Source organism: Acipenser ruthenus, chromosome 46, assembly GCF_902713425.1.
Source record: "Acipenser ruthenus chromosome 46, fAciRut3.2 maternal haplotype, whole genome shotgun sequence".
In the NCBI taxonomy this organism is placed as follows: domain Eukaryota; kingdom Metazoa; phylum Chordata; class Actinopteri; order Acipenseriformes; family Acipenseridae; genus Acipenser; species Acipenser ruthenus.
Genome location: NC_081234.1, coordinates 1,625,367 through 1,649,984, shown reverse-complemented (window position 1 = coordinate 1,649,984; position 24,618 = coordinate 1,625,367). Strand labels below are relative to the sequence as shown.

The 24,618-nt window shown below is 43.8% G+C and overlaps 1 protein-coding gene across 4 annotated transcripts; it reads right to left on the bottom strand.

The window, feature by feature from the left end:
* Positions 1–1,882: 1,882 nt before the first annotated feature.
* LOC117397813 (protransforming growth factor alpha-like) lies at positions 1,883–24,618 on the bottom strand. 4 transcript variants are annotated; one of them, XM_059013702.1, is made up of 9 exons: positions 24,531–24,618; positions 23,571–23,641; positions 17,961–18,202; positions 10,908–10,970; positions 8,147–8,264; positions 7,470–7,619; positions 6,957–7,066; positions 6,121–6,141; positions 1,883–5,957 (listed from the first exon to the last, which is right to left on the bottom strand). In XM_059013702.1, exons 3-9 carry the CDS (start codon positions 17,998–18,000, stop codon positions 5,953–5,955), a joined length of 507 nt encoding a protein of 168 aa, XP_058869685.1. In that variant the 5' UTR covers positions 18,001–18,202; positions 23,571–23,641; positions 24,531–24,618; the 3' UTR covers positions 1,883–5,952. The 4 variants fall into 4 exon arrangements, with proteins under 4 accessions (XP_058869685.1, XP_058869686.1, XP_034768403.1 ...); XM_059013703.1 differs by lacking the exons at positions 23,571–23,641; positions 24,531–24,618 and adding an exon at positions 18,355–18,700; XM_034912512.2 differs by lacking the exons at positions 23,571–23,641; positions 24,531–24,618 and having other exon boundaries at positions 17,961–18,700.

Genomic DNA, 24,618 nt, shown 5'->3' with positions numbered 1-24,618 from the left:
ACAATAGCGATACCTGTTGAAATGAGGGCGGGTACGATCTGAATTACTGGCTCCGCACACCGGCAGTTACAGTGATACACATGTGTAACATCTGAAAATATAAACGTGAAGGATATTATCATTGTTAATAAATAAATAAATAAATAAAAACCTTTCGAACCCCTCCGGGGCCCCCTGAGTGCGTGGGCCCGTGTGCAGTTACACCTGCTGCACCTGCTATTGGACAGCAGTCATCCTATGCCTAACCCTTTCATACTCTCTAAGAATGTTCACCTACAATCCTGCACTTGCTAGACTTTTCTAGAATTAGGTTCTGCATTATCATATTGAAATTTCTAGCACCTTGTAGACAATATTATCATAGCATCAAAGGGTATGAATACTTTTAAATTAGCATTTAAAGTTTTGAAAAAAAAGTTGCTGAAATAAATACTTGTAGACATCTGTTTCTTGTAACTTTTTTTCCTCATCCACAAAAGCAAAACTTTTACTACAAAAGATTTTTCCTAAAATTCTTTGTTTTTCGAGAAATTTCTAGAAATTATACATTTCCACTGGGGTATGTAAACTTATGACTACAACTATATAATACATGGATGAAGGCTATATTTGCATCCCGAGCCATTAAAAAAGGCATAATACCACAGTAGTGACGTCAAAAAGTGATAATTCCTCTAGAGGAAACTATACTTGAACTTTGACCCATTCGACTCCTCGAGACCATCACTTTCATTCAAACGCAAAAATGTCTCGTTTTCAATCACTCGACAACACCCACAGTACAGAAATGTTCATTAGTGAAAATAATCGATTATAGTCTTTGTGTTCAGGTGTCTTAAAGAAATGATTCCTATTTGACGATGCGGATTGAGTCCTGAGTGTGCTCACTCCTCTTAATACGGGACATAAACTTTGGACAAAAGGCTGTCGAATAAACTTTATACAAGCTCTCTGATTGCTCCAGTAAAAACCCAACTGTATAAATGGGTAATTGTATGTAAAAATAATGTGATATCTTGTAACAATTGTAAGTCGCCCTGGATAAGGGCGTCTGCTAAGAAATAAATAATAATAATAATAATAATAATAATAATAATAATAATAATAATAAAATGAGAATACATTTAAAAAGTGATGTAAATGACTAACACAATTTTAAAATTAAAAAGCATACCCCATTGAAACACATTTTCCTTAAAAATACGTTATTTTTTGCAGTTCATTATCTTCCCAGTTTATTTCACCGTTCCTGAATTATCAAAACAAAAATTATATTTAAGATTTTTTAATATTGACTTAATGTACGTTGTTATTATTCATTAAATTCACTTGCAATTTGAACCTGAACATCCGTTTATTGTGTTTTTTTATTACAGACACTAATATCCCATGTATTATAAAAAAAAATAGATGAGCTTCAGTGAGTTAAAGGAAATTCCATCTCGGGTTTCTGTGACAGTTTATATATATATATATATATATATATATATATATATATATATATATATATAGTGCTATGTAGGATATATATATATTTTTTAATTGGCACTAGGACGTTTCCGTAGGATAGGGAGTTTGCTGCTAGATGACTTCATTCAGATGACTTGCTCACTTAATATATTTACATACAGTAGAGATGCGAGAATTATTGATGCCTGTGCCACACCCCTTCCTTACCGAGCCCCGCCCCTTCCTTACCCAGCCCCGCCCTGATGTGGTTGCTCCTGGTGTTGTGTAATATTCTGTATCCCATAAAATTCTGCATCTCCTGCTGATTGTACTTTATGAAATCAGGTGCTCTTGATTCATCTTCCGCACTTTCGCCACGGTTTGTTTTGTTGGAATCCCAAAGAGAACACTTTGTTCTTATGTTAAGGTTAGGTTAAGGGTGAGAGTTAGCCTAGGATTTGTAATGTTAAGGTTAGGTTAAGGGTGAGGGTTAGGCTAGGATTTGTAATGTTAAGGTTAGGTTAAGGGTGAGGGTTAGGCTAGGATTTGTAATGTTAAGGTTAGGTTAAGGGTGAGAGTTAGCCTAGGATTTGTAATGTTAAGGTTAGGTTAAGGGTGAGGGTTAGGCTAGGATTTGTAATGTTAAGGTTAGGTTAAGGGTGAGGGTTAGGCTAGGATTTGTAATGTTAAGGTTAGGTTAAGGGTGAGGGTTAGGCTAGGATTTGTAATGTTAAGGTTAGGTTAAGGGTGAGGGTTAGGCTAGGATTTGTAATGTTAAGGTTAGGTTAAGGGTGAGGGTTAGGCTAGGATTTGTAATGTTAAGGTTAGTTAAGGGTGAGGGTTAGGCTAGGATTTGTAATGTTAAGGTTAGGTTAAGGGTGAGGGTTAGGCTAGGATTTGTAATGTTAAGGTTAGGTTAACAGTGAGGGTTAGGCTAGATTTGCATTATTACAGTATAATGTTTTTTACTAATCAAAAACCACTTGATTGCATATAGCACAATAAGCAGGGGATGCAGAATTGTATGGGGATGCAGAATATCACACAACACCAGCACCACTCTGTAATGAAACACACACACACACACAGACTTGTTTCAGTTGGGTTCTTGTTAAATAATGAACACACAGGAAGAGAACAAGCAGTCACATCTGCAATGCGTTACAGAAAATACAAATCGATCATTTGTTTACAAAGAAAATAAATTAAAACCATTAAATATTATTATTAGTATTAGCAGTAGTAGTTCTGATCCAGTGCATTAGTCAAAGTGGATCCGAGCTGCATATGAACTTTGGTCCAGTCCATCGATAGGGGGTCTGGAATGTCAGCCGTTTCTTAAAAATGAAAAAACATCTTACTTGAATGTGCAATATCTTCATTCTCCTAATTGTAAAGAATATAAAACATGTAATTCACTTTCACCACTACATTTCTGTGAGATTGTATTCGTGTTGTCTCATTCAATAGTCTAAAAAGTGTGTGTGATTGTGTGTGACGATGTTTAAAGAGAGTATGGACACTTCTGAGGAAATGCACTCCACTTTGTATTGCATGTGTATTATTATGATTATGATTATTATTATTATTATGATTATTATTATTATGATTTCTTTTCAGAATTAAATATTTTTGGGTTAAAATGTACACCCACTACTCACCAGTTTAACCCTTTCATGCATGAAATATTGAAAAGAGCTGAAAAAGTAGCTTTGGACACATAATAAATCTAGTTTTCATTGTTCCCATATAAAGACTAGAAGAGAGTTTTTATCTGTCCCCATGAGGTCGCTGTGCATGAAAGGGTTAAACAGAAAACATACTGTGTCAGCCTGTGTTCAGGAACCCACATTCAAGGGCATTTACTAAGCATCGAAAACCAGGCCCAGGTTTGGCGTGCGTTTGCGTATTTACGAGCATGCACATGTTACAGAGTATGTGTTTGTGTGAGAGGGAGGAAGTGCTGTGTGTGTGCGTGTGTGAGTGTGCGTGCGTACGTGAGTGTGTGTGTGAGAGAGAGGGAGTAATTGCTGTGTGTGTGAGTGTGCATGAGTGTGCATGCGTACGTGAGTGTGTGTGTGTGTGTGTGAGAGAGGGAGTAAGCTCTCTGTGCGTGTGTGTGTGCGTGCGTGCGTGTGTGCATGAGAGGGAGTAAGAGCTGTGTGCGTGCGTGACAGGGACTAAGTGCTGTGTGTGTGAGTGTGCGTGCGTGAGAGGGATAAAGCTCTGTGTGTGTGTGTGTGCGTGTGTGTGGACACATTAGAGTTTGTGAGTAAATGTGACCTCCAACACTGTACACCAAAGGTGAATCTGAAATCGGAAAGACACTTCTGTCAAAATGTTTTTAGGTTTTAACTAATTCCTTTGACTCAAGGGGTCAATTGCAGCGTACCAGTGACTTGGTCCATGTTGAGTTGACTAAAATATGGAGTATAAAATCCTGCATAGCTGTACAAACCTAATCCGGATTGCAGCGCACCAAACACACGATCACGGGAATTAGTTTAACTGATCGGAACAAGTTAGACCGATAATGAAGACTAACCTGCAGCTCTGGACAAACGTTTCGCATCGCCCTCTAGAAATGACACGCTGTGCTTCATAAAGTCAAATGTTATGTTAACATATTAAATTACATACACTGCTTTCTAGTTTTACCATATACTTAACAAAAAATGGACAAATTGAAAAATCTATCATGAAATTCTGGACTACTATTATGGGTTCCGGTAGGCTTTTTGTAGTTTTGTTTGCATTTGTTTGTTTTATCGTTTTGTAGTTTCTTTGATTACATGATGTTAAATAAAAGATCTCAATTAGGTTCATATCTTTTTTTTTTTTTTTTTAATAATGTCTCAATCCTAAAATTCTAGCTGATGCTAAACATTTGGCCCTAGCTGTATGAAACCTTCTTTACTCTGATATGCAGAATCCAGCATCAGATAAATATACAAAGAGATCCCGGTAAAAAAAGTATTTTTGTGCACATTTCAAACTGGCAGATCATACTTGTTTTTTAATCTGCCCACATTGCTGCATAGGCAGATTATTGTTTATACTTAAAGCAGATTAACTGAAATGATATTGCATTAAACTGAAAACGGTATCAAATGTCATAAAAAAAAGTTTATTTTAAATGTAGGGTCTGTATATACCTTATTGTGCAAGACTTTATTCTCAAGGATCTGACTGCCCGAACGTGACGGGTATATGAAATGTACAGAATAAAGTTTTCAGATGTACTTGTCATTTCAGGGGAAAAATGCAGAAAAAGTAAGCAGTAAATGATTAGGACGAGCAAGCGTACTAAATTAGTTAGTCTCATCCTTCACAGTACTGAGTTAATCCACTTGAACAGGATCATCAGGAATCTGATTTGGCACGCTGCTGCAATCGGGATCTTGTTTAGTCTGATTTAGCAGATGATCCACCTGTGATGATTCACTTCTGGTACGCTGCAATTGGGATTAGCAGGTCTACTAACTTTGGTCCAATCAAGTGAACTAAACACTCTAATCAAAACACATCAAGTGGACACAGTTTTGTACGCTGCAATTGACCCGAGGTTTTCAAGTTATGGATCATCTGAAGAACAAAATATAAACACACACCCTAACAAATAAAGTCTCTCAATTCGCCAGGAGAACGGAACGGCTTGTTGATCTGGAAGCATTAGGATCTGTTTTTTTTCCGCTCTCTCAAAGCCCTGAGGTCGCTGAGCAGCAGTTTCTGAACAGAAGGAATGATTTGCAGTGATCCCGGTTCTTATTATTGCATGTAGATCACTGTGTCTGACAAACCCAGACAGTCCCACTGGAACCTTTCACAGTGCTTGTCCTCTGGAAATCCCTGGTAAGCACAGTGCCGCCATGATTACATCAAAGGAAACAGCGTACAGCACAGCGTCAATGTGGATCCTTCAAAACCTTTGTTCGTTTGTTTGATTTTATACACAAACAGCAAGTCTCCCTTCTATGCCAGGACCCAGTGCTCTTCTGATTGGCTGTTGGCCATTTCCTGCCAAACGGGTCTTGGTTGTGATTGGGCAATTTAAAAAAACAAGCGATGTCCAGTTTGGTTTTGGGACGATGTTGTATCACTTCCTGATCTGCAATTTCATTGGAAGCGAAATCCCGTACAAATGTCTTCAATATAAAAAATTTAAATTGAGACCAGCTCAGTATAAAGACGGGCCCCCTGTCCCTTCTGAGGACAGTCCAATGCCCCTCTATTAGGACCGGCTAACTCAGTCCCTTTTGGTAGAGAGGGGTTGCTGTATAATTCCTTGGTGGCGCGAAAGTGAAGAGAGCGATTGTTGGAAAGCCACGGCAGAGCGGTAGGGAGAGCGAAGCAGCGTTTGGTTTGGTTGTCTCTGCAGTAGCTGGGCCCTGTCTGAATCAGCAGAGAGAGTTGCCGTGGCGATGTCGGAATGTCAAGAGGTCATGCCCGGGGAGTGTTCGGGTTCGGGAACAGAGCAGGCTGTGATGAAATCCATTCCCCGCCTCACACTGCAGGAGAACAAGGAGAAAGAGGGGAAATGAGCAACACTGCACAAATACCCAGAGCTTGAGAAGTGACACAGAAATAGGAGAAGCAGGCCCTTGTTCTCAGAAAGAGAGGCAGGGGGTTGTAAAGGTTTGCAGCTGCAGTGTCTGTGCAGGTCGCGGGTACCTTGTGCATATGGAGGCGATTCTGCCACAGGCCAGCAAAGAGAAAGAGAGAAAAAGACATTCAGCTAAATGGATTCAACAGCATCACACAGCATCATTGCCTTTCTAACCCTCTCCCTCTCTCTCACCCTCTCTCGCAGTATCATCACTGCTCCTTCCCAATAACCCTTCTGCCCTTCCTTGTTCCTACCTCTCCCCTCTCTCCTGCCTCTTCCCTTCCTCACCTCCCTCACTCCCTCCTTCCCCTCTCCCCTCCTTCCCCTCTTCTACCTCTCCCCTCTCTCCTGCCTCTTCCCTTCCTCACCTCCCTCACTCCCTCCTTCCCCTCTCCCCTCCTTCCCCTCTTCTACCTCTCCCCTCTCTCCTGCCTCTCCCGTCCTTCCCCTCTCGCCCGCCTCTCCTACCTCTCCCCTCCCTCCCCCATTGCTCCCCCTCTACCCTCCCTCTTCTCTCATACCTCTCCCTCTACCCTAACCTCCCTTTCTCCAACCTCTCCCGCTCTCCCTCTCCAATCTCTCCTCTCTCTGTTCCCTCTCTCCCCCTCTCCCTGACTACACTGCCTGTGTGTGATTAGTGAGATCAGGCTGGTATGAACAGAAATAACCACACTGCTGCACTAACCTCCCAGGATCCAGGTGACCTGAACAGGCCTCTGAGTTAAATCTCTCCCTCCCTCCCTGCTTCACTTTTCTGCTCTTACTCTCCATCTCCCTCTTGTTCTCAAATGCAAATTACAAGTCAACCAAACACACCTACTACTACTACTACTACTACTAATAATAATAATAATAATACAATATTGCTGTGTGTTTTAATGTGGTGGTTGCCATGGGTTACCTGTTTCCGGGTGACAACAGGAAGCCCTGCCCTTCAGCAGGCTGTCTGGTTTCTCATGGCGATAAGAGTGGGGTCGACCACAAACACAGGGGCCACGCTTCTCACAGCAGCTGAGAGAGGGAGAGGGAGAGAGGGGGGAGAGGGAGAGAGATAAGGAGAGAGAGAGAGGGAGGGAGAGGTAGATATTAGTCAATAAAACTACTGAGCTGATTTTGTGTCTGTGTTGCTGTGTGTGTTGTACTGTGTTGTGTTGTGTTGTGTTCATGGACACTGAGGTCGTGTCCTGTGTTGTTTTATTTTTGCATCATCAATGCTGATGCTCATGTAAAAATTCTGGTAAAGTACAAAAGACTCCTTCATTTTCTCTGTTGCTTTGCTGTGTAACACAGATTGGATTTGAATAGTCAATACCGCGCAGTCATATAAATACTGCAGCTAGAGCTGGAAGGCTCTGTGTGGCCTCGGGAGAATGGCAGCTCTGGTCCTGATGCTGGCTGTGTTGTAGATACTCACTGCAGCAGCACACACAGCAGGATGAGCAGCACACTCCCCACCACCCCCCCCACCAGCACGGAGGCGATGGTCTGCTGCTTCTGATCGGCCGCGACCACGGCGAGGAGGTCAGCATGTTCACAGCGGGAGCCCATGAACCCGGGGGGGCACCTGGGGGGGGGGCAACGGCAGGCTGGTTAATACAGTTTACATCATCACAGCAATAAAGAATCACAAACTGAATTGAACTGAGAGGGGGACAGACAAAGACAGAGGTCTCAGGACTCAGAGACGCACAGACAGACAGATAGAAGTGCTGCACAAACAGATCAGTCGAGTTCTCCACGGGAATCGTCTGTTTCTTCACTCTTTTCACTTGGAATGGCAAATCAGCCCGATCGACACCAGCGACCCTCACCTGTGGAGAGCTTGATCTGAATAATCGGTTTGTGCAGACAGAGACAGGCAGGCAGGCAGGCAGGCAGAGACAGGCAGGCAGTACACACAACCAGCTGGATACGCAGTCATACAGATATAGATGGACACACAGAGAGACAGACACACAGTGGGAAGGACACACAGAGAGATAGACACACAGCGGGACGGACAGACAGTGGTATGGCACACAGAGGGATGGACACACAAAGGGATGGACACACACAGAGCCAGACACACACAGGGACGGGCAGGTCTCTTACACACAGGCTGGCATCTTCTCCTGCACCAGGAATCTGCAGGCTCCCTGCAAACAGAACTGGCTGTGCGAGTCGGGACAGTCCTCAAAGTGAGAGTGCACTGCGGCGGCCTGGTGGGGTGCTGAGAGTGGGGGGGAGTTGGTTAGTGTCACCCTCAATGTTCAGAACACTGAGTCTAGGGTGTCCTTTACTGTAGAAGAGGTCTCCTCTCATGAGTGAAATATATTAATATAAACCAGGCCTGGGGCCAGTTACAATTACAATGCAATTTTGTTCAATTACAATTATGATTAGAATTACACACAGACTCACACACACACTGACTCTCGCACACACACACTCCCTCTCGCACACACACACACACACACTGACACACACACACTGACTCTTGCACACATACACTCTCACACACACACACTGACTCTCGCACACACACACTCCCTCTCGCACACACACACACACACTGACACACACACACTGACTCTTGCACACATACACTCTCGCACACACACACTGACACACACACTGACTCTTGCACACACACACTGACACACACACACACGCTGACTCACACACACACTCTTTGAGACACACACAGACACCCCATATCTTGAGCTCTCAGCCCATGGCTTTGAGCTAACAGTGAATCCCACACACACACACACACTGACAGTGAATCCCACACACACACACTGACAGTGAATCCCACACACACACACTCACACACACACACTGACAGTGAATCCCACACACACACACACACACACTCACATTGAATCCCCCACACACACACACACACTGACAGTGAATCCCCCCCCCCCCCCCACACACACACTCACAGTGAATCCCCCACACACACACACACACACACACACACACACACACACACACACTCACAGTGAATCCCACACACACACACACACTGACAGTGAATCCCCCACACACACACACACTGACAGTGAATCCCACACACACACACACACTGACAGTGAATCCCACACACACACACACTGACAGTGAATCCCACACACACACACACACACACACACACACTGACAGTGAATCCCACACACACACACACAATGACAGTGAATCCCACACACACACACACTCACAGTGAATCCCACACACACACACACTGACAGTGAATCCCACACACACACACACTGACATTGAATCCCACACACACACACACACACACTCACAGTGAATCCCACACACACACACACACTCACAGTGAATCCCACACACACACACACACACACACACACAGTGACAGTGACTCACACACACACACACACTGACAGTGAATCCCACACACACACAGTGACAGTGACTCTCACACACAGAGCCAATCTTCATCCTCGTTCATTAAAACACTGTTTAAATGAACGGGTTCAAGACACTCCTCACTTTAGAAACAGCTTTAATACAAACAGTACAGTTATAATTGTGTGAGGAATCCGTCAGTCACAGTAAGGATTTGTCAATTCATTACACTCTATTGCCCTGTGTGCGTCCCGCAGATAGAACACAGGGTGTGTGTGTCAGTGTGTGTCAGTGTGTGTGTGTGTGTGTGAGAGTGTGTGTGTGTGCGAGTGAGTCAGTGTGTGTGTGTGTGAGAGAGTGTGTGTGTGTGAGAGAGTTAGTGTGTGTGTGTGTGTGCGAGTGAGTCAGTATGTGTGTGTGTGTCTCACTGTGTGTGTCTGTCTGTCTCTCTGTGTGTGTGTGTGTCTCTGTGTCTGTCTCAGTGTGTGTGTGTCTGACTCTGTCCAGTGTGTGTGTGTGTGTCTCTCTGTGTCTGTCTCTATCTAAGTGTGTGCGTGTGTCAGTGTGTGTGTGTCTGTCTCTCCGTGTGTGTGTCTCTGTCTCAGTGTGTGTGTGTCTCTCTGTGTCTGTCTCAGTGTGTGTGTCTATCTCAGTGTGTGTGTGTGTGTCTGTCTCTATCGCAGTGTGTATCTGTGTCAGAGTGTGTGTGTGTGTTTCTGTCGCAGTGTGTGCGTGTCATTGTGTGTGTCTGTCTCTATCGCAGTGTGTATCTGTGTCAGAGTGTGTGTGTGTGTGTGTTTCTATCTCAGTGTGTGTGTGTCACTGTGTGTGTGTGTGTGTGTGTGTTTCTATCTCAGTGTGTGCATGTCATTGTGTGTGTATGTGTGTGTGTTTCTATCTCAGTGTGTGCGTGTCATGGTTTGTCTGTGATATCAGATCCACTTTCCCTGACGCAGGCACAGTGACTAACTCTCTGAATCTCTTTCCTGGAATCAGTGACTGATTGTCTAGGAGCCCCCTCCTCCCCACCCCCCTCCTCGAGTTGACTCACCTGAGAGCCAGGTGTGTGTGGGGGGGGGGCTCCTAGACACTCAGTCACTGGCTGTGACAATGAGAGTGGGGGTGCCTTACACACTTCAAAAGATGTGAATTCATGAAACTGGCCCCTCTCTTTCTTTGTCTGCTCCTCCGCTGAGATCTCTGAATCACTGGCAATTCTGCTGCTTTCAGCACTGGAGCACACAAACTCACACACTGACTGCCACACACTGGGGATTTCCTATTCTAAACTGCAGATGGGTTTGAGGATCACCACAAACGAAAGTTAAGTTGAAAGTGCATTTCCAAAATGATTTTCCCTGCTTGAAATACATGTTTAAAGCTGGACTGTATCCCTAATAAGCACACCATGTCTTTTATGCAGTACTGACAATTACACAGCTGACAGCAAACTGCTCTGGGACTGATACTGCAGGAGTGGCGGGTGGGGACTCACGTTTCAGTGCTGTTGTGTGCTCTGTGGTGTTCTCCAGACTGTGGATGACAGCAAGCAGGAACCCTAGAACAAGAGAGAGTGAGTGAGAGTGACAGTGGAGAAGTCAGAGAGAGAGAGAGAGAGTGGAGGAGTCGGAGAGAGAGAGAGAGAGAGAGAGAGTGGAGGAGTCGGAGAGAGAGAGAGAGAGAGAGAGAGAGAGAGAGAGAGAGATAGAGTGGAGGAGTCAGAGAGAGAGAGAGAGCTTATGAATGTGATAGCATACCAAAAATTCCCCTTGTGGCTAAGTGTTTTCATTCCACTATATTTAAGTAATTGAAAAGGGGAAGGAAGGGTAGGGAGAGGGATGAGGAAGGAGAGAGACGTGAGTACAGTCTGACCATTCACCCTGTGAAAGGAGCGCTTGTTTGCATTCACAGGATTACTGTAGGGACTTACCTGAGAGACTTAATTAGACCAGGAAAAACAACACACACACAATCTATGCTCAGTGAACAACACTGTTTGAGGGATGTGGTAAACAAACTGGACTGAAACACAGCCTGTTACGCAAGCGAGGACAGAACTATGGAAGGACAGTGAAAGAGAAGCCAAAAAAACGTTTACTAATGCAAAAAATCAAGAAGCGTAATAGGGGTGAAGATCCGAAAGACATTCCAGTGGAAACATTTGTCATTGAGCTGATTGAGTTACTTCCAGTGGTTCTAAATGGAGCACCATTGATAGTTACAACTTCGTTTTGTGATGCTGCAGTTTTACTTCAATAGGCTTTTAAAAAAAAACAAAACCACACTAAAAAGATACCTGCTTTTGAAGTCAGAGCCAGCTCTTCAAAGAGATTGAACAGGGGATCCTGAACAGCTGCTCCTGTATTATAAAAACAAGGCGTGCACCGGGCTGTGCGCTGACGTCACAAAAGCCAAGCCAGACCAGCCTGAGAACACAAGACTGACACTACAACACTATTCAATGCAACTCCAGACAATGCAATCCCGCTGAGATCTCTCATGCTTTCATATGCGAGTAACCCTAGAACCAACAGAAGCACTAATGAAACCAACAGAAGCACTAATGAAACCAACAGAAGCACTAATGAAACCAACAGAAGCACTAATGAAACCAACAGAAGCACTAATGAAACCAACAGAAGCACTAATGAAACCAACAGACGCACTAATGAAACCAACAGACGCACTAATGAAACCAACAGAAGCACTAATGAAACCAACAGAAGCACTAATGAAACCAACAGACGCACTAATGAAACCAACAGATGCACTAATGAAACCAACAGAAGCACTAATGAAACCAACAGAAGCACTAATGAAACCAACAGAAGCACTAATGAAACCAACAGAAGCACTAATGAAACCAACAGAAGCACTAATGAAACAAACAGAAGCACTAATGAAACCAACAGACGCACTAATGAAACCAACAGAAGCACTAATGAAACCAACAGAAGCACTAATGAAACCAACAGAAGCACTAATGAAACCAACAGAAGCACTAATGAAACCAACAGAAGCACTAATGAAACCAACAGAAGCACTAATGAAACCAACAGACGCACTAATGAAACCAACAGACGCACTAATGAAACCAACAGACGCACTAATGAAACCAACAGAAGCACTAATGAAACCAACAGAAGCACTAATGAAACCAACAGACGCACTAATGAAACCAACAGATGCACTAATGAAACCAACAGAAGCACTAATGAAACCAACAGAAGCACTAATGAAACCAACAGAAGCACTAATGAAACCAACAGAAGCACTAATGAAACCAACAGAAGCACTAATGAAACCAACAGACGCACTATTGAAACCAACAGACGCACTAATGAAACCAACAGAAGCACTAATGAAACCAACAGACACACTAATGAAACGTATAGAAACAAAACGTATGATCCGGTCTTAAATTAACTGCTATTTTTTTTTTTAAAGGAGGAAAAAAGAAATATAATTAGGCATTGTTGTCTGCTTCCCTTATAAAGGTTTATCCCAGTATTTCTGCACAGCGTTTTTGCAGTTTTACCCTGCATTTAGCACAGTTTGTCATGTTTATTCATATGCTTTGCCATACCTCTCTGGGTTTTACAGTGCTTTACCATGCTTTACTACACTTTGTCATGCTTTTACTGTGGTGAACTTGTATAAGGGTCTTAATTGAACTTCAAACTAAATGGCATGCTGTAATATATAAAAGCTGCATCTCCCTGTTTCAGGCACAATGAGCAAGACAGTAAGCCTGGCTGACTTGGATAGAGCACTGAGAGAGATGATACACACACACAGACACACACACACACACACACACACAGACACACACACACACACACACACAGACACACACACACACACACACAGACACACACACACACACACACACACACACAGACACACACGCGCACACACACAGACACACACAGACACACACACACACACACAGACACACACGCGCACACACACAGACACACACACACACACACACACACACACACACACACACACAGACACACACGCGCACACACACAGACACACACACACACACAGACACACACGCGCACACACACACACACGCACACACAGACACACACAGACACACAGACACACACACAGACACACACACACAGACACACACGCGCACACACAGAGACACACACACAGACACACAGACACACACACAGACACACACACACACACACACACACACAGACACACACACACACACAGACACACACACACACACACACAGACACACACACACAGACACACACGCGCACACACACAGACACACACACACAGACACACACACACACAGACACACACGCGCACACACACAGACACACACACACACACACACACACACGCACACACACACACACACGCACACACAGACACACACAGACACACACACAGACACACACACACAGACACACACGCGCACACACAGAGACACACACACAGACACACACACAGACACACACACACAGACACACACACGCACACACACACGCACACACACACACACAGAAACACACACACACACAGAGACACACACACACACACGTTTGTCTATACAGTCAGTAGGTACCATGGATGATGTCTACACTACGTTTGCAGGATCATGGCCTTTGTAGGTTTGTAGGTTTGATCAGGTTTTCCTACCACCTCATGGGGACTTTTTGCGATCACATATACATTAGATCTGTCTAACAGTTACACATTCACAGGAGAGGATAATACATGGTTGGTTATCTTCCCTGTGTCGTAAACTGTTGAAATCAGATGCATAGATCAGGTTAATTCAGGAGCACACATTTCCGCTCTTTTGAATATGCACGGTCAGATTCCTGTTGGCTTACAAAAGAGCTCTTTGTGTTCTTATGAATGGAGGTGTGTGCACTTGTAAAGTTAGAACTACTATTTCACATACAGGGCAATGCAAGAAAGCAGTTATTATCAGGGTCATGGCCCTCTATTTAAAACACATATTTAAAAGGCTATTTGCTTTGCACAGTGCAAAGACATCCAGCTCCACGTGTTTATATAACTGTACCGCACACTGGAGTGAACATGTATATTGTGTTGGGGTTCAGAGAAAGGGAAAGGAGGTTTTACTTAAAGAAATCAGCTCCCTCTGTGCCAGAAAACACACCTACCAAACAAAACAAACAGAGGGCTCTGAGCGGGACAACACCAACCCGCAGCTCCCACACTCCAGAGCTCATCACACATTAGGAATTGCTAGAACATGCTAGCGCTGCAGGAAGACACAGCACAGCGAGCCTGGACATACGTCAGCCTCGCTGCAGCGGGGTTCAAGGGGAGAAAGCTTGTGTCCCATCAGGGCTTGCTTTCTTGCTGATGACTAAACCAAGGGAAGTATATTAGTATACTGCACACAAGACACCGAGGAGTCATGTGTTAGGGTTCACACACTGCGGGTTTAGATTGAAAGACAGAGGGACTGACTCTGTTAGATGAAAGGGGAGATGGAGTGAATAGGCTGCAAATAGCTTAATCCAGGCTAAAATTACACAAGAGTGTGATCAAGTGTTTATGTGTCACACAGACAACCCTTGGGATTACCTTAAAGGAGGTTCAACAAACCATTTCCTAACCGTTATGAGCACATAATAGATAGATTTCTCAATTGCTTTATATGGGGAAACAATGGCATCACATATATTATTATTAGTTTATTTAGCAGACACCTTTATCCAAGGCGACTTACAGAGACTAGGGTGTGTGAACTATGCATCAGCTGCAGAGTCACTTACAATTACGTCTCACCCGAAAGACGGAGCACAAGGAGGTTAAGTGACTTACTCAATGTCACACAATGAGTCAGTCGCTGAGGTGGGATTTGACCTCCTGGTTACAAGCCCTTTTCTTTAACCACTGGACCACACAGTCTCCTCAGACTAGAGAGTTTTTTTTTATCTGTCCCCATATGAGGTCACCATGGATGAAAGGGTTAAAGAAAAAAAGAAAATCCTAAAGATTGTTTTCTGCATACTGTGGTCTGGTTTAAGGGCTCGTGGTTGTGCTATAAATGTGACCTGTTTATATCCGTCCTCCCACCTCGAATATGTTACAACTGCCTGCTATGCAGCACCTAAAAGCGGGTTTATCTTTCTCTCGATTCTAATGCTAAATCATTTTATCATCTAGTCTACACATGTTAAAGAAAAGATAACCGTATTGTTCTTAAGGGCTCCTCTGAACGCGCATCTCGTGTGTTCCGGAAAGAACCATTGGAATACATATCGAACCAGGCAGGGTTCTGTATAACTCCAAAACAGAACCACCGCGGGCTCAGTAACGGGATGCTGCGTATTTGGAACCTCTAATACGGTTCTGATGGTTCTATATAGAACACTATTTTAATAGTTTCAGAACCAGTTTTGGACCTCATTACAATCCGTTCTGAGCGACTGTATTCTGAAGTAAAACGCGTTTATTTTCGCTCCCTGGTATAAGGTGGTCTGCCTCCTGATTATATATACTCGTGGTAACATCAATCCCTTGCATTCATAATACGGGGTATTATTACGAGTCTAAGGAGTGGACAGTCTGCATGAAAACGGGGTTCGTTTTAAAAAGTGGTTAAACGGTGCTGGTACACAATACACCGCTCGACTGTTTAATATAATCAAAGCGTCATAGAAAAACAATGAAAACCCGTTTATAACAGAGGCTGGCACGTTTCTAAAAGCGACCTTATTAAATTACAGTGACCTGACGGCGTGGGGTTGGGTATTTAGGGGTCAATTGTGACCGCATCACGTAATTATCACATTATTAAAATCAGGGATGACATTCTCAACACAAAAGTGCAGGTATATGCGCAGCCGGGTGTAAACGTTACAAAAATGAACCCAGTTTGAGTACCAATGAATAATTACTTCTAAAATGTATAGATATCGGTAGACGACGTTTTTAAATACAAAATAAGTCTTAAAAAATAACTGATCAGATATAACCAATTCACCATAAACAAAGAAGCTGAAGATACTAAAAGCACTGTATCCTCTGCATGTATCACTGTCATGTGCTGTAATATAACACTTAAACCATAAATGACGCGCACTGAGACATATTACACTGTGCAGTGACTGAGAGGGAGGTTTGTTTCAAGATATCTTAAAAAAGAATTGATATTATAAAGAAAACTGCTGTAATAAAAACGATACAAAACGGTCTTAGTCAAACAATGCATAATAGAGGCTGACATTCTTAATGTATCAGGCAGTACTAAACATTGGGTCCTTGATTTGGTCAGTTTAATCTGCATTCTCTGAACTCTTCCCATACTTTCCCTGGCCACGCTACCACGATAGCCTGGATTAGAACATACATCCCTCTTATTGAAAACATTTTCACACTCGGAAATAAAAGTTCCAGCTAGACTTTTTGTATAATTAATTACTAGGAGTGTCATTATTTCTCTCCCAGAATGGTCAATCAACTTCTGAATCATTAATCAAATTGATTTACGAAGCGTTAGCACGACAAAACAACGTAGCTGGCGTGGACACAAGCATTTTTATCTCGCACACAACTGAACTCGCGTCGATTAGCAGTCCCGGGGAGAGGCATCGTGCACTGCATCCTATTCTGGGGGGGCTGGATAGTGTACCCGCGCTGCCTTTTCTCTTCGGGCAACGACTAGAATGCAAAATTCTATCAAACAAAGCAATGACCATTGGACTGCATGTCACCAGCATGTTAATTCATTAGGGATCAAACACATACACGGTGTTCTATAGGACTCGTGACACAAACACAGCCGTTCGGTTCTCCGCGTGTCGGAATTAAGGAACCCGCCACGTTCTGTATGGAGATCTTCTCACCCATTCCAGAATAGTCCAGGTAACTCGTTCTAGAACTCTACAGAAGGATGCTCGAATCGTTCCAGAATGTTATGACCCCGGTTCCAGGTAAAGGTACAGTAATACTATTTCAAACGGAATCAGATGCATACAGTACCTGCGTAAGTACGCACGCTGTAAAACCAGATGCATACAAACACAGTGTTGTGCAACAGATTTAACACATCTTGTTGCTTGTTTTAATTGTTCATAAACTCACAAATATAAATACTAAAACGCGTTTGCAATCCGATGCATGAGACTTACAGTGTAGTCTTGTTCCCGTCCCCTCCATGCAATATGATTTCCAAATTGTGTCATTAAAAAAAAAAAAAAACGTATACCGACATACTTTCTGTTAGCTTGGCTTTAGAGCTGGCTAATTAGAACAGAATCTTCAATTCTCAAACGGTCCATCTGAACCATTATAGAACGATTCAGATGACCGATTTACGAGCAACTATAATGTGCGTATGGCACTGCAGAATAACCTAATTCAGCATGGGAACCGAATCAGGGGGAATGGACCGTGATCTATCTATCTATCTATCTATCTATCTATCTATCTATCTATCTATCTACCTGTCTGTCTGTTCAAAGAGGGTATGTAGGATAGCCTGGAGGGACTCGATCTGACCATGCTTGCGCAGAGAAGGTAAAAGTCTTACCGAATAACAGGAAGAGCGCGCCCCCGGCATGGCAGTACATGTTTCGGCTTGAGCGGTTCTTCCCTTGCCCTCGGCGGCTGTGTCAAAGGAATCTGGACCCGGAATGTGACAGCCTGTGTTCTGAAACCGGGGCTCGGTTCGCGGTTATTGCTGGGGTATCTCTTGGGATATGATCGACCAGAGGGAGGGTGCTGAAGTGATAAACAGATTCCCAAAATCGCGGTTCGGTGCTGCTCCAAAAACTAAAATAAACGACAGCGAATCCGAATCATTAAAGATGCTGCAGATGCATTGCCTTGTAATACCCGCTTATGGTATTGAAACTATAGATACACATTTCATGGTTTCTCAGTTATGTTTCCAGTCTCTGGTTTGTTTTATAGTGGTAAATCACCTGCGTTGCCTCCTGCTCTTATTTTCGTGTAGCTGTTCCGCCGATCCCTCAGTGCATGACTTTTCATATGTTATTGTCGCTGGTTATCGTTCCTCTTGGGCGAGCCGGGTTGTTTAAATCTAGTTCTCGGGGGTGGGTCGATTCCCTGTGCGGCTCAGTCGCTTCTCGGCTTCTGTGCTCTCTCGCTGATGAATCTGTGTGTGCGTGTGGTGTGTGTGTGTGTGTGTGTGGGTGTGTGTGTGTGTGTCCATCAGGACCTAAGCAGGTTGTGACCCGACAGGCAGAAATGGTAAAAGCCCTGACTGTGTCACGGTGTGTATCTTTCGCGGTTTACACCGCCTCCCGTCTCCAGCTTGCTTTATTAACGATTTCCGACTCTCCTCCGTGGGAGGTATATGATCGCGCACTGGGATCAGAATGAAACGCCACAATAGGCTTGTGTGTGTGTGAGTCTGTCTCTGTGTGTGTGTATGTGTGTGAGAGTCTGTCTATGTGTGTGTGTGCGAGAGTGTGTGTGTGTGTGTGTGTGTGTGTGTGAGAGAGAGAGAGAGAGAGAGTCGGTCTGTGTCTGTGTGTGAGAGAGAGTCTGTCTGTGTCTGTATGTGTCTGTGTGTGAGAGAGAGAGTCTGTCTGTGTCTGTATGTGTCTGTGTGTGAGAGAGAGAGTCTGTCTGTGTCTGTGTGTGTCTGTGTGTGAGAGAGAGAGTCTGTCTGTGTGCCATTGTCTGTACTTGTGTGTGTCTGTGTGTGTACTGGTGTCTGCTTGTTATTTTCAATTCTTGGGAGGACCTAATGACCTCTTTGCACCACACAAAAACACTTTCTCATTTCTTCATTAATAATACATTATTTTAAGTGAAATGTTAAAAATAAAACATATATAATTCAGAAGTAGAATAAAAAAAATGGAATGGTTTCAGATTTTGTTCTGTTACTTCTAGAAGTAATGTGTGTGTGTGTGTGAGAGAGAGTCTGTGAGAGATTGTGTGTGTGTCTGTCTGTGTGTGTGAGTGTCTGTATGTGTGTGAATGTATGTGAGAGTCTGTCTGTCTGTGTGTGTGTGTCTGTTTGTGTGAGAGAGACTGTGTGTGAGAGTCTGTCTGTGTGTGTGTGTGTGTCTGTTTGTGTGAGAGAGACTGTGTGTGTGAGTCTGTCTGTGTGTCTGTCTGTGTGTCTGTCTGTGTGTGTGTGTTATTTCTGGATGTATAGTAATTGTTTGGAATTATTTTATTGCTGTATTGTTATTTTATTGAATATGGTTTACCTCAGCCTCTCTTTGTATTGATGCTGTAGTATTGAGACGTACCTGTGCTGGCCCTGCCTGGGGGCACAAAGTGAATAAACTAAACTAATCAGCTAAAATACAGTCTTAAATAATAATTCTGTACTTCAGGACTTGACCAGGTTTTCATGGTCTAGATTGAATAATTAAGGACCTCGCTGGAACAAACACCTGTACTACATTTTTGGCTCCATTTCAAAATTGCCTTTTTAAAACTGCCTGTGGTGTTACTGTGGTCGACCGTGCAGTTTATTGTATTAATACCGCCCCCTTGTGGCAGATAATAAAGCTATTCATAATTTAATTATACCTGTTAAACCGGAGCGGAGCTCTGGGTCCAGAGTTATCATCTTTAGATTAGATGTATTTAAAGTATATCACATCAATATAGGCGAGACATTGTTTTACATATTGCCTATATACATTAATAATCAAGCAAAAAAAAGTAATTGTTAAACTGAAAACTCACTATTTTAATAACTGCAGAGAGGAGAGAGACAGAGATTGAAAAAAAAAGCTGGTTTTTGCAATTTTCTTTAAGACAAATCGATAGAATTTTTTCTAAGACAACTGAGGTTAATCTGAAATTGCAGGTTTTTCAATGACACCCTCAATTACACAGAATAACAGACCAAAAATTGCAGAAAGCAGACTGAGACCCATAGAATAGTACCACAGTGTGCTAACTACATCCTTGCTGAATGATCTTCAGTGGCCATGCAGACAGACAGTTGTACTGCTATGACAAAGCGATAAGTGTATGTCACATAGAAAAAAAATGCATATCCCTGTCAGTCCCAAAGGCATGGCATCACACAGGCTTTGATAGAGAGCCGAGAAAGCAGGTGTTCAGTGGACAGGTGCTTCCTTCTGCATTCACGACTGCACAGGGCTGGTCAACATTTCTTCCTGGAGTGTGATGTTCGGTAAGTCCTCAGGGTGCAGTAAGTTTGCCAAGCTGTTCACTCGCCTTTTCACATGCCTTACCAGCCAGTTGCCACTGCAAGGATTGGGTCGCTGGCTGACTGTGTTTAATCAGCTCTAACTGCGGGAAATCGAGCGCATGACCTGGATTGCTAAGAGTTTCTCCATCATTGAGCCAACGAAGGATTGATGTGTTCTCTCCAGAAATGATGAAAACATTGAAGTTATATGCTTAGTTTCTTCTGTCATAGCTTTCCAATCGTAAAAAAAACACTACACAGAGACAGAGAGAGAAACTTGCTCCCGTGGGGGTCGATTACTGCACTGCCCAGGGCATTCTTGAAATACGATTGCGCCACAGTGCATGAGAGGAGGGCTTCCCCTTCCTCACTTTGATTAACCTGTAGCAATATCATCTGAGATGAATCTTCTCTATAATTGTTCTATTATTTTTCAGCTTTGCTGAGTGGATGAGATGCATGTAAAACTGCTGAAACAAAACACAATCACGCTGTCTGTCTCACTGTCAGCCTCTGCATGAGAGCCAGGTCAGGACTTGCAGTCTGTCTCACTGTCAGCCTCTGCATGAGAGCCAGGTCAGGACTTGCAGTCTGTCTCACTGTCAGCCTCTGCATGACAGAGCCAGGTCAGGACTCGCAGTCTGTCTCACTGTCAGCCTCTGCATGACAGAGCCAGGTCAGGACTCGCAGTCTGTCTCACTGTCAGCCTCTGCATGACAGAGCCAGGTCAGGACTCGCAGTCTGTCTCACTGTCAGCCTCTGCATGAGAGCCAGGTCAGGACTTGCAGTCTGTCTCACTGTCAGCCTCTGCATGACAGAGCCAGGTCAGGACTTGCAGTCTGTCTCAATGTCAGCCTCTGCATGAGAGCCAGGTCAGAACTTGCAGTCTGTCTCACTGTCAGCCTCTGCATGACAGAGCCAGGTCAGGACTTGCAGTCTGTCTCACTGTCAGCCTCTGCATGAGAGAGCCAGGTCAGGACTCGCAGTCTGTCTCAATGTCAGCCTCTGCATGACAGAGCCAGGTCAGGACTTGCAGTCTGTCTCACTGTCAGCCTCTGCATGAGAGCCAGGTCAGGACTTGCAGTCTGTCTCAATGTCAGCCTCTGCATGACAGAGCCAGGTCAGGACTTGCAGTCTGTCTCAATGTCAGCCTCTGCATGACAGAGCCAGGTCAGGACTTGCAGTCTGTCTCACTGTCAGCCTCTGCATGAGAGCCAGGTCAGGACTTGCAGTCTGTCTCACTGTCAGCCTCTGCATGAGAGCCAGGTCAGGACTTGCAGTCTGTCTCACTGTCAGCCTCTGCATGAGAGCCAGGTCAGGACTTGCAGTCTGTCTCACTGTCAGCCTCTGCATGACAGAGCCAGGTCAGGACTTGCAGTCTGTCTCAATGTCAGTCTCTGCATGACAGAGCCAGGTCAGGACTTGCAGTCTGTCTCAATGTCAGTCTCTGCATGACAGAGCCAGGTCAGGACTTGCAGTCTGTCTCACTGTCAGCCTCTGCATGAGAGAGCCAGGTCAGGACTTGCAGTCTGTCTCACGGTCAGTCTCTGCATGACAGAGCCAGGTCAGGATTTCTCACTTTCCCCTCTTTTAGGTCATAAGTCACAGTTTAAGAGACCTGTAATGTGAAAATAAATGTCATTTGTGATTCCAATGAAAAATGAAGCAGGTGTAACTGCTGGGAGTGTGATGCATCACCGTTACTTTAGCTCGCTCACTGCAGTACGTCACACCAGTGGAGCACAGGGACCATCTGTATTTGTATTCCACGAGAGAAATGGCACCATGACCTACTCTTACCTTAACAGAAAAAGAGAACACACATTGTCTTTCTGCCACTCCAAGATTAACAGAGTACCATATAGAGGGAAATGCACTCAAGGCGCGAACATCTGCCCTGGACAGCAGCATCTCCGGTGCAGGTGGAGCCTGAAAGCAGCGCGTCATGTTGCACAGAATAAGCCTTGCTTATAAAACAGCGCGTGAAGAGAACTCGCAACAGCACCACCACACTATAGCAAATTCGGCACCTAATGGAGTGGACAGCGCGGTGCTGTCTGGAGAAGAGAACGGGGATCGGCGTGGAACAAGTGCAGACTGTGAATCTCTAAAGAGGAAGAAAGGATATACTGACTATAACGTAGCGCTACTGTAAAGCGCCCATGCAAGGAGGATCAGGTTGTGTGGAGTATTTGCTATGAACTCATGTATTTATTCCTATTTATACTTGCAGAACACGGCGGTTCACACAATTGTTTGCGCAGATACAGGGATTTAAACACTGTGCTCGTTCGGCATTATCAAAATGAATCATAATAATATAATGAACCGTCACGGCATGGATTAATTCTACGATAGCGCGCCGCTGCCACCCCCTTTGTTTAACCGGGGGTCCGGTAGTTCTTGATATATTTTTAGTATAAAGGAGGAGAGCGTGTGAAATTACGTCACAAAGACACCATGTACAGCAACTCAGGGCAAACTGTTCATTAATGCACAATTAATTAAAGCAGGACAATTAGCGATCCTAGAACCATACCAATAGAGTAGACTAATTAAGTGAAGTTAATAATTTGCTGTGCAATGGGTAAGAGAAGGGGCAGACACACCCACTACAGACCTGTGCAGGGTAAGAATGAATCAATAAACAAATCATTAGTGAACTTAAACCTCAATACAATCATAAGCCATAATAAATAATACACAACCCACAACAAAAGGGCTCATTGAACCACAAGTAGTCCAATTAAATAACTACTAATACCTACTAATAAACTCAAACACACAAAAATAACCCCCCACCAAAGGTTAGAGTGAGCGTGTCTGTCCCTTACAGAGCCACACGCGATTTAAACACAGTGTATCAATTTAGAGTTCAAATGTGGTTAATACCGATAACACACCCAGATTACAAGGTAGAAAATGCAATACAATAGTATAGCACTTTAAAAGAACAGTCCCCTTACAGACTAACAGCATCCCGGTACTCACTCAGAGCAGTCTATCCCCGGTCCAGGCACGTCGTGTTAAAGTCTGGGCAGTCAAATTGCAATCGCCGGCACCTGCCGACAGAATGCATTGCACTAATTAAACAGCTGTGTCTATTCACAGTTCTAATGGAGCGATCAACGAGGTCCATTACAATAACAATAATAATAATATAATATAATACCGCCGAAACGGACGAGCGCCAAATGCAGGGATCGAACCGGGTCCCAAGGTGCACCCGCTCCTCCTCCTTTTGACAGCCTTCAACAAGAAAGTTGTCATGGAAACCCACGCCTTCAAAAACACACAGAATATCTGCTGATAATCTGCAAGACGAGACTCCCTTTTCAAAGCGCGTAGAAACAAGCAATCAGCAGCGACAGTGCTTCCCGGCAGCTTTTGTCGAAATTCTCTTTTTATATTTATTTTCTGTGAACATTCGTTTATGGATAATCGTGTTTGCTTTTAAACCAATTCAATTGTTACAAAAAAGTCTATTCTATAGTCCATTCATTTTAATTCCGTACATGGTCTTGTTGTACTAGTGCTACAATATACACTGCCTTTTTTCTTTCTATATTTACCCGAAACCTCGCTTAATATAATTTTAGGAAATGACATGTCAGCACTGTACTTGCATCCAGAGCCTGTCTGCCGATGAAAATAAAAATACGGCTAAAAACAAAACAGTATTCAGTTCAACAGAGACAGTTAGTGACTTAAAACAAATAAGCGAAATGCTCCGTCTGTCTGTCGCTGCTGATTGCTTGTTTCTACGCGCTTTGAAAAGGGAGTCTCGTCTTCCAGATTATCAGCAGATATTCTGTGTGCTTTTGAAGGCGTGGGTTTCCATGACAACTTTCTTGTTGAAGGCTGTCCAGAAAAGCAAACTAATTTTTGTTTCCCCAGTAAGAAGCAAACGGTCCAGCACCTCTACCAGCTAGACTCTGACCGGATACTTACTTCCACCCCTGTCGCGCTGTCCTTACTTCGCGGTCTATGACTTTGTCGTGGTCGGTAAGAGGGCGAGGAGGACGGCGACCAGTATTCC

Bases quoted from the DNA above. Each gene is read 5' to 3' on its own strand.
- LOC117397813 (XM_059013702.1), bottom strand. From the start codon at position 18,000: ATGTACTGCCATGCCGGGGGCGCGCTCTTCCTGTTATTCG. The intron at 8,265-10,907 runs GTGAGTCCCCAC...CCCCACTCTCAG, and splicing joins GCACACAACAGCACTGAAAC to CACCCCACCAGGCCGCCGCA. The intron at 7,620-8,146 runs GTAAGAGACCTG...CCCCCCCCCCAG, and splicing joins GAGAAGATGCCAGCCTGTGT to GTGCCCCCCCGGGTTCATGG.